Below are 12,249 nucleotides of genomic sequence, written 5' to 3' on the forward strand. Positions count from 1 at the left end.
GATTTGCCCAATGCAATATGTTGTTTGATTTCTTGACTGCTGTTTCCATGGGCGTTAATTGTGAATCCAAGTAAACTGAAATCTTTGACAACTTCAGTATTTCCTCTGTTTATCATGATGTAGCTTATTGGTCCAGTTGTGAGGATTTTTGTTTTCTTTATGTTGAGGTATAATCCATACTGAAGGCTTTAGTCTCTGATCTTCATCAATAAGTGCTTCAAGTCTACTTTCAGGAAATCAAGTTGTGTCATATGCATGTCGTAGGCTGTTAGTGAGTCATCCTCCAATCCTGATGCACCTTTCTTCTTCATGTAGTCCAGCTTCTTGGATTTTTTGCTCAGCATACAGATTGAATAAATACGGTGAAAGGATACAACTCTGATGCACACTTTTTCTGATTTAAGCCATGTGGTATCCACTTGTTCGGTTTGAATGACTGCTTCTTAATCTGTGTACAGCTTCCTCATGAGCACAGTTAAGTGTTCTGGAATTCCCATTCTTTTAAATGTTACCCATAATTTGTTATGATCCACACAGTCAAATGCCTTGGCATATTGAATAAAATACAGGTAAATGTTTTTGTGGTGTTCTCTGCTTTTGGCCAAGATCCATCTGACATCAGCAGTTATGTCCCTCATTCCACATCCTCTTCTGAATTTGGCTTGAATTTCTGGCAGTTCCATGTCAATGTCCAGCTGCAACCATTTTTGAATGATCATCAGCATGATTTTATTTACGTGTGATATTAATGATATTGTTTGATGATTTCTGCAGTCTGTTGGATTACCTTTCTTTGGAATGGGCACAAGTATGGGTCTCTTCCAGTCGGTTAGCCAGGTAGCTGTCTTCCAAATTTCTTGGCATAGACGAATGAGAGCTTCCAGTGTTGCATCTGTTTGTTGAAACATCTCACTTGATATCCTGTCAATTCTTGGAGCTTTATTTTTCACCAGTTTCCTTCAGTGCAGCTTGGACTTCTGCCTTCATTACCATTGGTTCTTGATCATATGCTATCCCCTGAAATGGTTGAACGTTGACCAGTTCTTTTTGGTACAGTGACTCTGTGTATTCCTTCCATCTTCTTTTGATGCTTCCTATGTTGTTCAATGTTTTGCCCATGGAGTCCTTCAGTATTGCAACTCGAGGCTTGAGTGTTTTCTTCAGTTATTTCAGCTTAAAGAAATGCCAAACATGGTCTTCCCTTTTGGTTTTCTAACTCCAGTTCTTTGCACATTTCATTATAATACTTTTGTCTTCACGAGCCATCCTTTGAAATCTTCTGTTCAACTCTTTTATTTCATCTTTTTTTTGCTTTAGCTACTCTGTGTTCAAGAGCAGGTTTCACAGTCTCTCCTGATACCCATTTTGGTCTTGTCTTTCTTTTTAATGACATTTTGCTTTCTTCATGTGTGATGTCCTTGCTGTCATTCCACAACTCGCCTGGTCTTCAGTCGTTAGTGTTCAGTGTGTCAAATCTGTTCTTCAAATGGTCTCTGAATTCAGGTGAGATATCCTCAAGGTTGTACTTTGGCTTCATTGACTTGTTTTAGTTTTGCTCAGCTTCATCTTGAACTTGCATATGAGCAATTGATGTCCTGTTCCACAGCCCCTTGCCTTGTTTTTTGAGTGATGATATTGAATTTCTCTGTTGTCCCTTCTTACAAATGTAGTTGATTTGATTCCTGTGTATTCCATCTACATGTATTAAAAAAAAAAAAAATGTACAGTCGTGGTTTATGTTGTTGAAAAAAGGTTTTTCCAGTGAATACATCATTGGTTTTGTAAAATTGTATTATGCATTCTCTGATGTTGTTTCTATCACCAAGGCCATATTTTCCAGCTCCTGATCCTTCTTCTTTGTTTCCAACTTTCGCATTCCAGTCATCAGTATTTATCAGTACACGTTGATTGCATGTTTGATCAATTTCAGAGTGCTGAAGTTGGTAAAAATCTTGAGTTTCTTCATCTTTGGCATTAGTGGTTGGTATGCAAATTTGAATAATAGTCATATTAACTGGTCTTCCTTGTAGGTGTATGACTTAGACAGTGATGTATTTCAGGACAGATCTTGAAATACTCTTTTTGGTGATGAATATGACTCCGTTCTCTTCAATTTGTCATTTCTGGTGTAGTAGGCCATATGATTGTCTGATTTAAAATTGCCAATACCAGTCCATTTCAGCTCCTTAATGCCTAGGACTTTGATCTTTAAGCATTCCGTTTTGTTTTTGGCAACTTCCAGCTTTCTTTGATTCATTCTTTGTACATTCCTCATTCTTTCAGAGTCATTTATGGATGTTTGCAGCTTTTCCTTCTCATTTTGAGTAGTGCTGCATAAGCAAATGAAGGTCCCTGTCATGGATTGAATTGTGTCCCCCCAAAATGTCTGTGGACTTGGCTGGGTCATGATTCGCAGTACTGTGTGATTGTTTATCATTTTGTCACCTGATATGACTTTCCTTTGTGTTATAAGTCCTATCACTGTGATGTAATGAGACGGATTAATGGCTGTTATATTGATGAGATCTGTAAGATTAGATAGTGTCTTAAGCTAGTCTCTTTTGAGATATAAAAGAGAGGTGGGAGCAGAGAGACAGGGGAACCTCACACCACCAAGGAAGCAGTGCCAGGAGCAGAATACATCCTTCAGTCATGAGTTTCCTATGCTGAGATGCTCCCAGACGAAAGAAAGACGGATGACAAGGACCTTCCTCCAGCACTTACAGAATGAAAGTCTTACCCTGGAGCTGATGCCCTGAATTTGTACTTGTATCCTACTTGACTGTGAGAGAATAAATTTCTCTTTGTTAAAGCCATCCATTTGTGGTATTTCTGTTATAGCATCATTAGATGACTAAGATAGTCCTGAGAGCTTGACTCCATCCATGTCTTTAAGATTGACTCTACTTGAGGAGGCAGTTCCTCCCCAGTCATATTTTGAGTGCCTTCCAGCTTGAGGGGCTCATCTTCTGACACTATATCAGACAGTGTTTTCCTCCTATTCATAAGGTTTTCACTGGCCAGTTCTTTCAGAAGTAGATCACCAGGCCCTTCTTCCCAGTCTGTCTTAGCCTGGAAGCCCTGCTGCAACCTGTTCACCATGGGTGACCCTTCTGGTATTTGAAATACTGGTGGTATAGCTTCCAGCATCACAGCAACACTCAAGCCACCACAGTGTGACAGTCCGACAGATGAGTGGTGGAAATTGTGGATATAATGAGCCAATAGTAATTATCAGTGTTCTTTTGAGAAGAGAATGATATTTTTTTGTTAGTATTTATTTTACTTATTTTGCCCAATATATTAGCCCGTTGTTTTTTTGTAGTTTCTCTTCCTCAGAAAGCTTATCATTTCTAATGCAAGTCAGTGTTGGTAAAATAGACCTCTCTTTCTCTTTTTTAAAATTTGATGCTTTTGTTAACCTGTCCACGTAGGCCTGACGGTCTTTCCACTAACTTCTGTACAGGAATCTAATAAGGAATGGTGTGTGCTAATGTCGTTTTGTGACCGTTTACGAACTGAAGGTGGTCTTCTAGCCAACCTTCCTTTTCTTCCAGCCAAACAAAAACACAGCTAGGTAGTAGTTGGGCTTAGTTTACCTTTCTTGATATTAATCACCTTCCTTTGCATGCTTTAAAAAAAAATCACCAGCAAGTATAATACATTTCCGTCAAATACCTTGCTTAAGCCAAAATGAGATTTAATTTTTCTAAGGATAGGCTTGGTAGGTTTAGATTTAAATAAAGCTTTTAAATTTCTGTTACTTATAACTTGAAAACATATTGTCAGTGTTGAGGAAAGCTAACTTAAAACCCTAAGCCAAAGCAATATGAATAAAAATATAGGCTAAAATATTTAGCAGTTAAAAAACAAAATTACTAAATTGGTATTTTGTTTCTTCATACATAAAAATATACAGTTTTTGAAACTAGAAATAAAGAATGATATTTCACTTCTTTAATATAAAACCTCTGCTTGTTTTTTTTTTTTGCTGCATAAATACTCAATTCTGGGTCAAACATGAGATAAACACAGATTTTATTTTCAACTGACATGAGACAATCTCAGTCTTTGCTCTTGATGTTGTTGAATCTAGACGAAGCTTGATCAAACATGTCTGAAGTTGAAAACTGCAGACAAATGTTCATTGCTTTCTTAAGAATGACAGGATATTCTTCTTTCACAGAAATCTAGAACTTGTCCATGGGCAGATGGTAAATTTCATCTTGAGTGTAAGGTTATTAGACTGCAATTTACAAAGTTCTTTTTTTCTCAAAGTTTCGTTCTCAGATGAGCAAAAGAGTCAGAGCAAGTGCTCTTCACCTAGGCATACATTTGTGTTGAAACGGAGGGAAAATATTATTGAATTTTGTGTTTTAGTTCTTGATACATGAGACTTGCTGATATCCTCTCTCACTCTCAAGCCCAAACGGTATTACAAGATTTCCTTTTGCTACTTGATTTTTCCAGAGATTTTCCTTTGAAATCCAAAAGTCTTGTCACTGAAGTTAGAGTATCTTTTTCCTAAGGCCTTTCAGAAACTTTTTCAGCTGGTTCATGTGATAAAAAGCTTCTGCAGTCATCCTTCACCTTCAAAGCACTCAGTAAAGCATGGCCCACCATTTTCTTGAAAGTATTTCTGTAATTTACTTTTCAGGTTTAAATGTTGTAGTGACAACTCGTGTGAAGCCACTGGACTTGTGTGTGTAGTAGGAGGTTTGTGTGCTCAAGTGAACTGGTCTTTGTTTAATAAAGCAGATTGTTTTTGTAGCATCCTTGAGAACACTTCATTTCCAAGGGTTTCTGACCCTAGTATCTCTCAGAAGGAAGCAGTGTCGTGTGATAACATCAGGATTTTTATTTCCGAGGAGAGGCAAATCCTTTCACTGAGCCAGCCTTCAATGGGACACAGCAGTGTAGATGCCAGAGGTTCCTCCGAGACAGACTTTTTGTTTCCAGAAAAGAAGATACCACATTAAAGTGTGTTCTGCCCTTTGTTACTAGCAGTTCTTTTGCCAAAGGCTCACCACAGAGCGGCTGGTGAGTTCAGACCGCCGACCTTTCGGTCAGCAGCCAAGCGCTTAACCACTGCACCATACTTATCATGAGATCCTGTATACTTTCTCATGAGGTCAGGAAAAAGACAGGAGTATCCAATTCTCACAACTCTTTCTCTGTATTATACTGAAAGTCCTACCTACTGTAGTAAGGCAAGAAAAAAATGGATAAAAATTGAAAAAGAAAAAGTAAAACTGCACATGGCATAGTACATAGGAAAGCCCAAAGAATCTGTAAACTATTTAGTAAGTGAATTTAGTATGATCATTAGATACCAGGTCAAAATGAAAAAAATCAGGTTCTGTAAATTTATAAGGAAAGAATACCAAAGGCAATTTACCAAAAATCATCCAATAACTAGGAATAAATTTAACAAAGATATTTAATATGTTCACTGAAAATTAAGTAGTCTTTAGTTTGAGAGTAGGTTGTAGTCGCATTGAATGTACCGTGGACTGCCAGAGGAATGGGCGCATCAGTCTTAGAAGAAGCACAACCAAAATGCCCCCTAGAAGTAAAGGTGGTGGGATTTTGGCTCTCTTACTTTGGATGCATCATCAGGAAAGACCGGTCCCTAGAAAAGGACATCATGTTTGGTAAAGTAGAGGGTCAGTGAAAATGAGAAAAACCCTCAATGAGGTGGATTGACACAGTAGCCGTGACAATGGAATGGGCTTAAACATACCCCAGTAGTCATGAAGATGGCGCTGGACTTAAGGTCGCCATGAGTGGGAGCCAGCTTGAAATCAGCTAATAACAGCAGCAAATAAGCACTCTTCCACTTTTCATTTTATTTTTTTAACTCCTGATCTAAGAGCAAGAAATAAGTGATTTTGAGTTTCTGACATATATGTTGCTCTTTTATTGCTGCTCACTCATATTTTATTGTAATAGTTTTTCATTTGACAATTTGATAGCTGTATTTTTGGCTTTTCTGATTACATAGCACAGTGAAAACAGGCTTTTGTACATTTGAGTCTTCCTTTACCTTTGAGCTTATTCTGATTCCAAAAACCCCATTTATTTTAAATTTAAAAGCAGTAATTAATAGCAAAGATAGGGCTAGTGCTTTTTTATTTTATATTTCTTGTATTCATTCTTATTTGCCTATTTTTCAGATTAACTTGGTCTTTTGATTATTTTTTACTTGATTATGTTGTTAGGTGCCCTCGAGTTGATTTCGACTCATAGTAACCCCATGTGACAGAGTAGAACTGTCCTATAGGGTTTTCTAGGCTGTAATCTTTTATGAGAGCAGACTACCAGGCCTTTCTCCTGTGGAGGTGCTGGGTGGGCTTGAACAGCTAACCTTTTGGTTAGCAGCTGACCACTTCACCATTGTGCCACCAGGGATCCTTTATATTTGATTATAATTGGGACAAAGTTTTTAATGTGAAGGAAACAAAGGAAAATAGATGAAATTGATAAGAAGCAGTAATGGAGTACTTATTTTGAAAGAATTCCCCTGACTGTCTTTAGATAAGTAAACTACCCTTCCAGATTCATATATCCAAAAATCTATTGCACTGATCTTTACCTTTCCTTGGTTGACCACCATATTAATTTTTTTTAGCTGATTCTTTATATCGTACTACTGTACTGATACAGTAAAACCCGCAAAAGCTGGAACTTGTATAAGGCAGAAACCTGTCAGAGAAGGGAAAACTCAAATATTTTCCACTAATAGAGAGCGATGTTATTGTTGTTAGGTGCCATCCAGTTGATTCTGACTGATAGCTACCCAACAGATAGAGTGATACCCACTAAAAACCCACTGCTGTCGAGTCGATTCTGACTCATAGCGACCCTATAGGACAGAGTAGAACTGCCCTGTAGAGCTTCCAAGGAGCGCCTGGCAGATTTGAACTGCCTACCTCTTGGTTAACAGCCGTAGCACTTAACCACTACGCCACCAGGGTTTCCAGATAGAGCGATAGAGAAGTGTTAAGACTGCACCCTGTCAAAGGTGGGAAACTTGTGAGACCCAGAAAAACCAGGGAACCCTGTCGAGTTTCAGCACTCACAGGTTTCCCTGGACATTGTTTATGTTATAAACTTGTACAAAAATAGAAATTAAAAAGGTTGGGATAAAAAGCAAAATATACACTTAAAATTATTTTTTAACAGCATAAAGTGTTAACTGAAGGCGGTATGATTGGACACGTGTCATCATGTCTGAAAATCTCCGTTTAAGCTTTTCTTATAAAGTGATCTGGAGGTCTGGTTTTAAGTTTAGTTTATTTGAATCCTTGGTTTTAATTACTGCCGTAGGTGTAAACATCCTCACAATGGTTTATGGATATAAAGGGAAGAAAGTACATGTATTAGTCTTGTCTTGCTGCTGTAACAAATTACCACAAACTTAGTGGCTTAAAACAGCACAAACTCACCATCTTACATATGTGAAGTCAGAAATTCAAAACCATTCTCACTGAGCTCAAGTTAAGGTGTCGGCAGGGCTCCTTCCTTCTGGTGGCGCTGAAGGGGAGAATCTGTTTCCTTTTGTTTTTTACCCTCAGGAGGCCTCCTGCATTCCTTGGCTCATGGTCCCTTCATCACATTACTCCAGCTTCCTTCATCCTCACATCTTCTACTCCGCACTCTGCCTCCCTCTTACGAGGATCCTTGTGGTTACGTGGGTCTACTTGGATAAGGCACGATAACCTCTCCGCCTCGTGTCCTCAGCTTAATCACGTCAGCAAAAAAAGTTCTTTTGCCACGTTAAGCCACAGGTTTTGGGGATTTCGACGTGAACATCTTTGAGGGAGCCATTCAGTCAGTCACGGTATTATAAAATTATAACATTGATTTTTTAAATCCCCCCTCACCAGTTAGGCAGTGTGGCTCATAAATTTCCATCTTTCCTTATAGCACTCAGTTCATGCAAATGTGTCAAGAAGGGTAACAGTTTTTTTTATATTTTTGACAAGTTGATTTTAAACTCACAGAGGGTTTTGTTTGGAAGATTTTCTTAAAGGTTAAAAAGTTGTTTCTAAAACCTTTAAGATGTGCAGACATGAAAGTTTATATTTTTACATGTTTTTCACTTCTGAAAGTAACATAATGATGGAAACATTTCCAAAACATTCTTTTTCAAAATCACAGCATGGATTTCCTTCAGAAACCGTTACTTTGTTCCTTTCACACATTTTTAAAATGCTGCTTTTATTCCGAAGGAACAGATTGTTTATTATGAATTTTAAAAATAATTGTTAGGTGGAAAACTGTGAATAGCCTCTTGTAGTCACAGAAAAAGGTAGCAGATTTGAAACATTTGCCTTTTTGTAAACAGAAATGTGTAATTCAGCTGTAAGTGGTCATTCCTTATAGCTCTATAAAAGTATCATAAAGATCTCTACATTTTAAGTATCTTTTAAAAAAAAATAAAATTCACCGCAGTGCTGTGTCTTGTGGTGCGTATCTGCAGTTGGTTGCAGAGCGCTGAAAGTGAAGGGCTGAAGCGAGGCCACCCCGTCAGTCCCTGTGTGCTGGGGCTTCCCGTTCTTCCTCAGGTTACCCACGCACGTGACCATCTGAAATGTGGTCCTCGATGTGAGGCCAAGGGAGGCACTGGAGTCAGTCTACATATTAAATATTAGTAAAGCTCTTAATTTTTAAATGGGAATTTTGGATTAAAAATTTAATAAAGCTTCTGAAGGAATCATCCAAATTGATCGACTTGTATACCCCCTGGAGTATGTACACTCCAGTTTGGGGATCACTGTGCTGTACTGGGAAACCCTGGTGATGTAGTGCTTAAGAGCTACGGCTGCTGCCCAAAAAGTTGGCAGTTCAAATCCACCAGGCACTCCTTAGAAACCCTATGGGGCAGTTCTGCTCTGTCCTATAAGGTCGCTGTGAGTCAGAATCCACTCGATGGCAACGGGTTTGGTGTTTTTGGTTTGGTACTGTCTATACTGCAGCTGCCCCTCCTTCCCTTTTCTCTATTTTTGTCATCCTTCATAGTTCTGCCCACAGCCAGCTCCCTCTTTCATCCCCTCTGACTGTATCGTCTGCCAGATAATGGTCTACATAACTGTCACATGCGTATGTTTTAGTCTGTCCTCTGTGTTGGAAGCTCTGGGAAGGCAGAAGAGTTTGCCTTTCATTGTATGTCTCATCGCAGTGTTACTGCACGTAGGAGTAGCTGCTAAGTATTGGAATGAATTAATAGCAAATGGTCAGTAAAGGTTCATATGTGTTACAGGTCAGGTTTTATGTCTTTATCTGCTTTCCAGACATAGTCTTTGAGAAATAATCTGGTTTTATAGGGGACCGACGAAAGCCCACGGAGGTTCAGTTACTTGACCAAGTGATGGAGTGAGGAGCCTGGAATTTTTCCTGTTTTTTAAAAGTTACTTTGTTTTGAACAAGTAATATAGCTTTTGGTATAAAAAGAGATGAATCAAGGAGTCTTGGTCTCACCTCTAATCCTACTAATTTTCTCCCCTGCCCTGCCTCCTGTAGAAACTTCTTTTATTCTTTATATCCTGTGACTGTTCCCAGTTGCTCATTATACAGAAAAAAAACAAAATACAATATGTTCTTGTACAAGGCTGCGTATCTTTTTTAAATTTAACAAAAATTTATCGTGGAGTTTTTTCCAGATTAGCACATAGAGAACATCTTACGTTCTTTTTAAACAATCTGAATAGTAGCATGGCTGTGCCGCAGTTTGTCATTGTTGTTGTTAGGTGCTGTCGAGTCAGTTCTGACTCATAGCGACCTGATGTACCACAGAATGAAACGCTGCCTGGTCCTGCACCATGTCCGCAATCGTTGTTACGTTTGAGCCCATAGTTGCAGCCACTGTGTCAGTCCATCTCTTTGAGGGTCTTCCTCTTTTTTCTTGACCCTGTACTTTACCAGGCATAATGTCCTTCTTCAGAGACTGTTCCCTCCTGACAACATGTCCAAAATATGTAAGATGCTGTCTCCCCATCCTTGCTTCTAAGGAGCATTCTGGTTGTACTTCTTCCAAGACGGATTTGTTCGTTCTTTTGGCAGTCCATGGTACATTCGATATTCTTCACCAGCACCGCAGTTCAAAGGTGCCAAATCTTCTGTCTTCTTTATTCATTGTCAAGCTTTTGCATGCATATGATGCAATTGAAAATACCAGGGCTTGGATCAGGCGCACCTTCGTCTTCAAGGTGACATCTTTGCTTTTCAATACTTTAAAGAGGTCTTTTGCAGCAGATTTGCCCAGCGCGATGCATCTTTTGATTTCTTGACTGCTGCTTCCATGGGTGTTAACTGTGGATCCAAGTAAAGTGAAATCCTTGACAACTCTAGTCTTTTCTCCATTTATCATGTTGCTTATTGGTCCAGTTATTTAGTTGTTTCAGCCTTTCAGTTTTTAGTGTTTTGCCATGACAAACAGTGCTGCAGTGACCTTATAAATAAGTCAGTTTTCCTTTTTGTGCTGGGGGGTGTGTGTGTGTGTGTGTGTGTATATATATATATATATAGCATACATTCCTTGAAACAGGATTGCTGGGTCAGAAGGCAAATGCATTTATATTGCCAAATTGCTCTCCCTAGTGATCATACCTTTTTGTATTCTTACCAGGAGTGTGTGAGAGGGCCTGTTCCCTTACAGCCTCACCAATACAAGTGTCAAACATTTGAATTTTTGCCAGTCTAATAGGTGAGAAATATCTTAGTGCAAATTGAGTATCTTTTCATATGTTTAAGGTCATTGGCATTTCTTTTTCTGTGGTCTGTCTGTACCTTTGGGCTACTTTTAGGTTTTTGCAGCTTTTGAAATATTAGGAAGATGAGCTCTTTGTGATATGACTTGCAAATATTTTTTCCCAGTTTATCATTTGATCTTAAAGAACCAAGTGTTTGAACCTGGTTCGACATTCATCATCATCATTGTACCACCTCAAACAACACATGTTCTACATTCTTGAACAGATTCATGTGAGTGTAACTGTTATTTAATGTAGAGAGCATTTTAAAACTGTCTTCTCATTATGATTTCTTCCTCCATAGACACGGCATCAGCAAGGAGATACACACCCTCTGACTTTAGAGGAAATTTTGGATGAAACACAACATCTAGATATTGGACTCAAGCAGAAACAATGGCTAATGACCGAGGTAAGAATGGCTTGATTACCACCAGATCTTTGCTGTAAGCAGAAGGTTTTTAATATACTGAAATCTGATAACGATTGTTTTTCCTGAAAGAAGTGGTATAGGGTCTTTATTTTTGCTTTTTAAGAATACATGCTTACAAGATGGTTTGATTTGTTGGTTTTATATAATTTTATGTGTCTTTATTTAAAAAAAAGTTTAAGTTAAGGCTTTAGGATGAAAATGATAAAGAATTCAGTCAGTGTACCAATTCCACATAATGGTTTTTATGGAATTTAATTGATGCTTATTTTGAATAACTACGTTTGTAATTTACATGCTTGTAAATAGTATTGTTTTCATACATGTGTGAAGACATTTAGAGCATGAAGTGCGATAGTGATAGCAGGGGATCTTGTTAGAGCACGAAGTACCCCAGGGATAGCAGGGGATCTTGTTAGAGCATGAAGTACCCCAGGGGTAGCAGGGGATCTTGTTAGAGCATGAAGTACCCCAGGGATAGCAGGGGATCTTGTTAGAGCATGAAGTACCCCAGGGATAACAGGGGATCTTGTTAGAGCATGAAGTACCCCAGGGATAACAGGGGATCTTGTTAGAGCATGAAGTACCCCAGGGATAGCAGGGGATCTTGTTAGAGCATGAAGTACCCCAGGGATAGCAGGGGATCTTGTTAGAGCATGAAGTACCCCAGGGATAGCAGGGGATCTTGTTAGAGCATGAAGTACCCCAGGGATAGCAGGGGATCTTGTTAGAGCACGAAGTACCCCAGGGATAGCAGGGTATCTTGTTAGAGCACGAAGTACCCCAGGGATAGCAGGGGATCTTGTTAGAGCACGAAGTACCCCAGGGATAGCAGGGGATCTTGTTAGAGCACGAAGTACCCCAGGGATAGCAGGGGATCTTGTTAGAGCATGAAGTGTGATAGTGATAGCAGGGGATCTTGTTAGAGCACGAAGTACCGTAGGGATAGCAGGGGATCTTGTTAGAGCATGAAGTACCCCAGGGATAGCAGGGGATCTTGTTAGAGCATGAAGTACCCCAGGGATAACAGGGGATCTTGTTAGAGCATGAAGTACCCCAGGGATA

At 39.1% G+C, this 12,249-nt stretch overlaps 1 protein-coding gene across 4 annotated transcripts in view; it reads left to right on the plus strand.

The window, feature by feature from the left end:
- The window catches only part of GTF2E2 (general transcription factor IIE subunit 2), an 81,245-nt gene that overhangs the window by 43,245 nt on the left and 25,751 nt on the right, over positions 1-12,249 (plus strand). For all 4 annotated transcript variants that reach the window (XM_010592474.3, XM_023551137.2, XM_003412551.4 and 1 more), the window contains one exon: positions 11,059-11,166. In XM_010592474.3, coding sequence (XP_010590776.1) covers positions 11,059-11,166 — 108 coding nt within the window. The remainder of the gene's footprint in view (positions 1-11,058; positions 11,167-12,249) is intronic.

This window comes from Loxodonta africana, chromosome 19 (assembly GCF_030014295.1).
Source record: "Loxodonta africana isolate mLoxAfr1 chromosome 19, mLoxAfr1.hap2, whole genome shotgun sequence".
In the NCBI taxonomy this organism is placed as follows: Eukaryota; Metazoa; Chordata; class Mammalia; order Proboscidea; family Elephantidae; genus Loxodonta; species Loxodonta africana.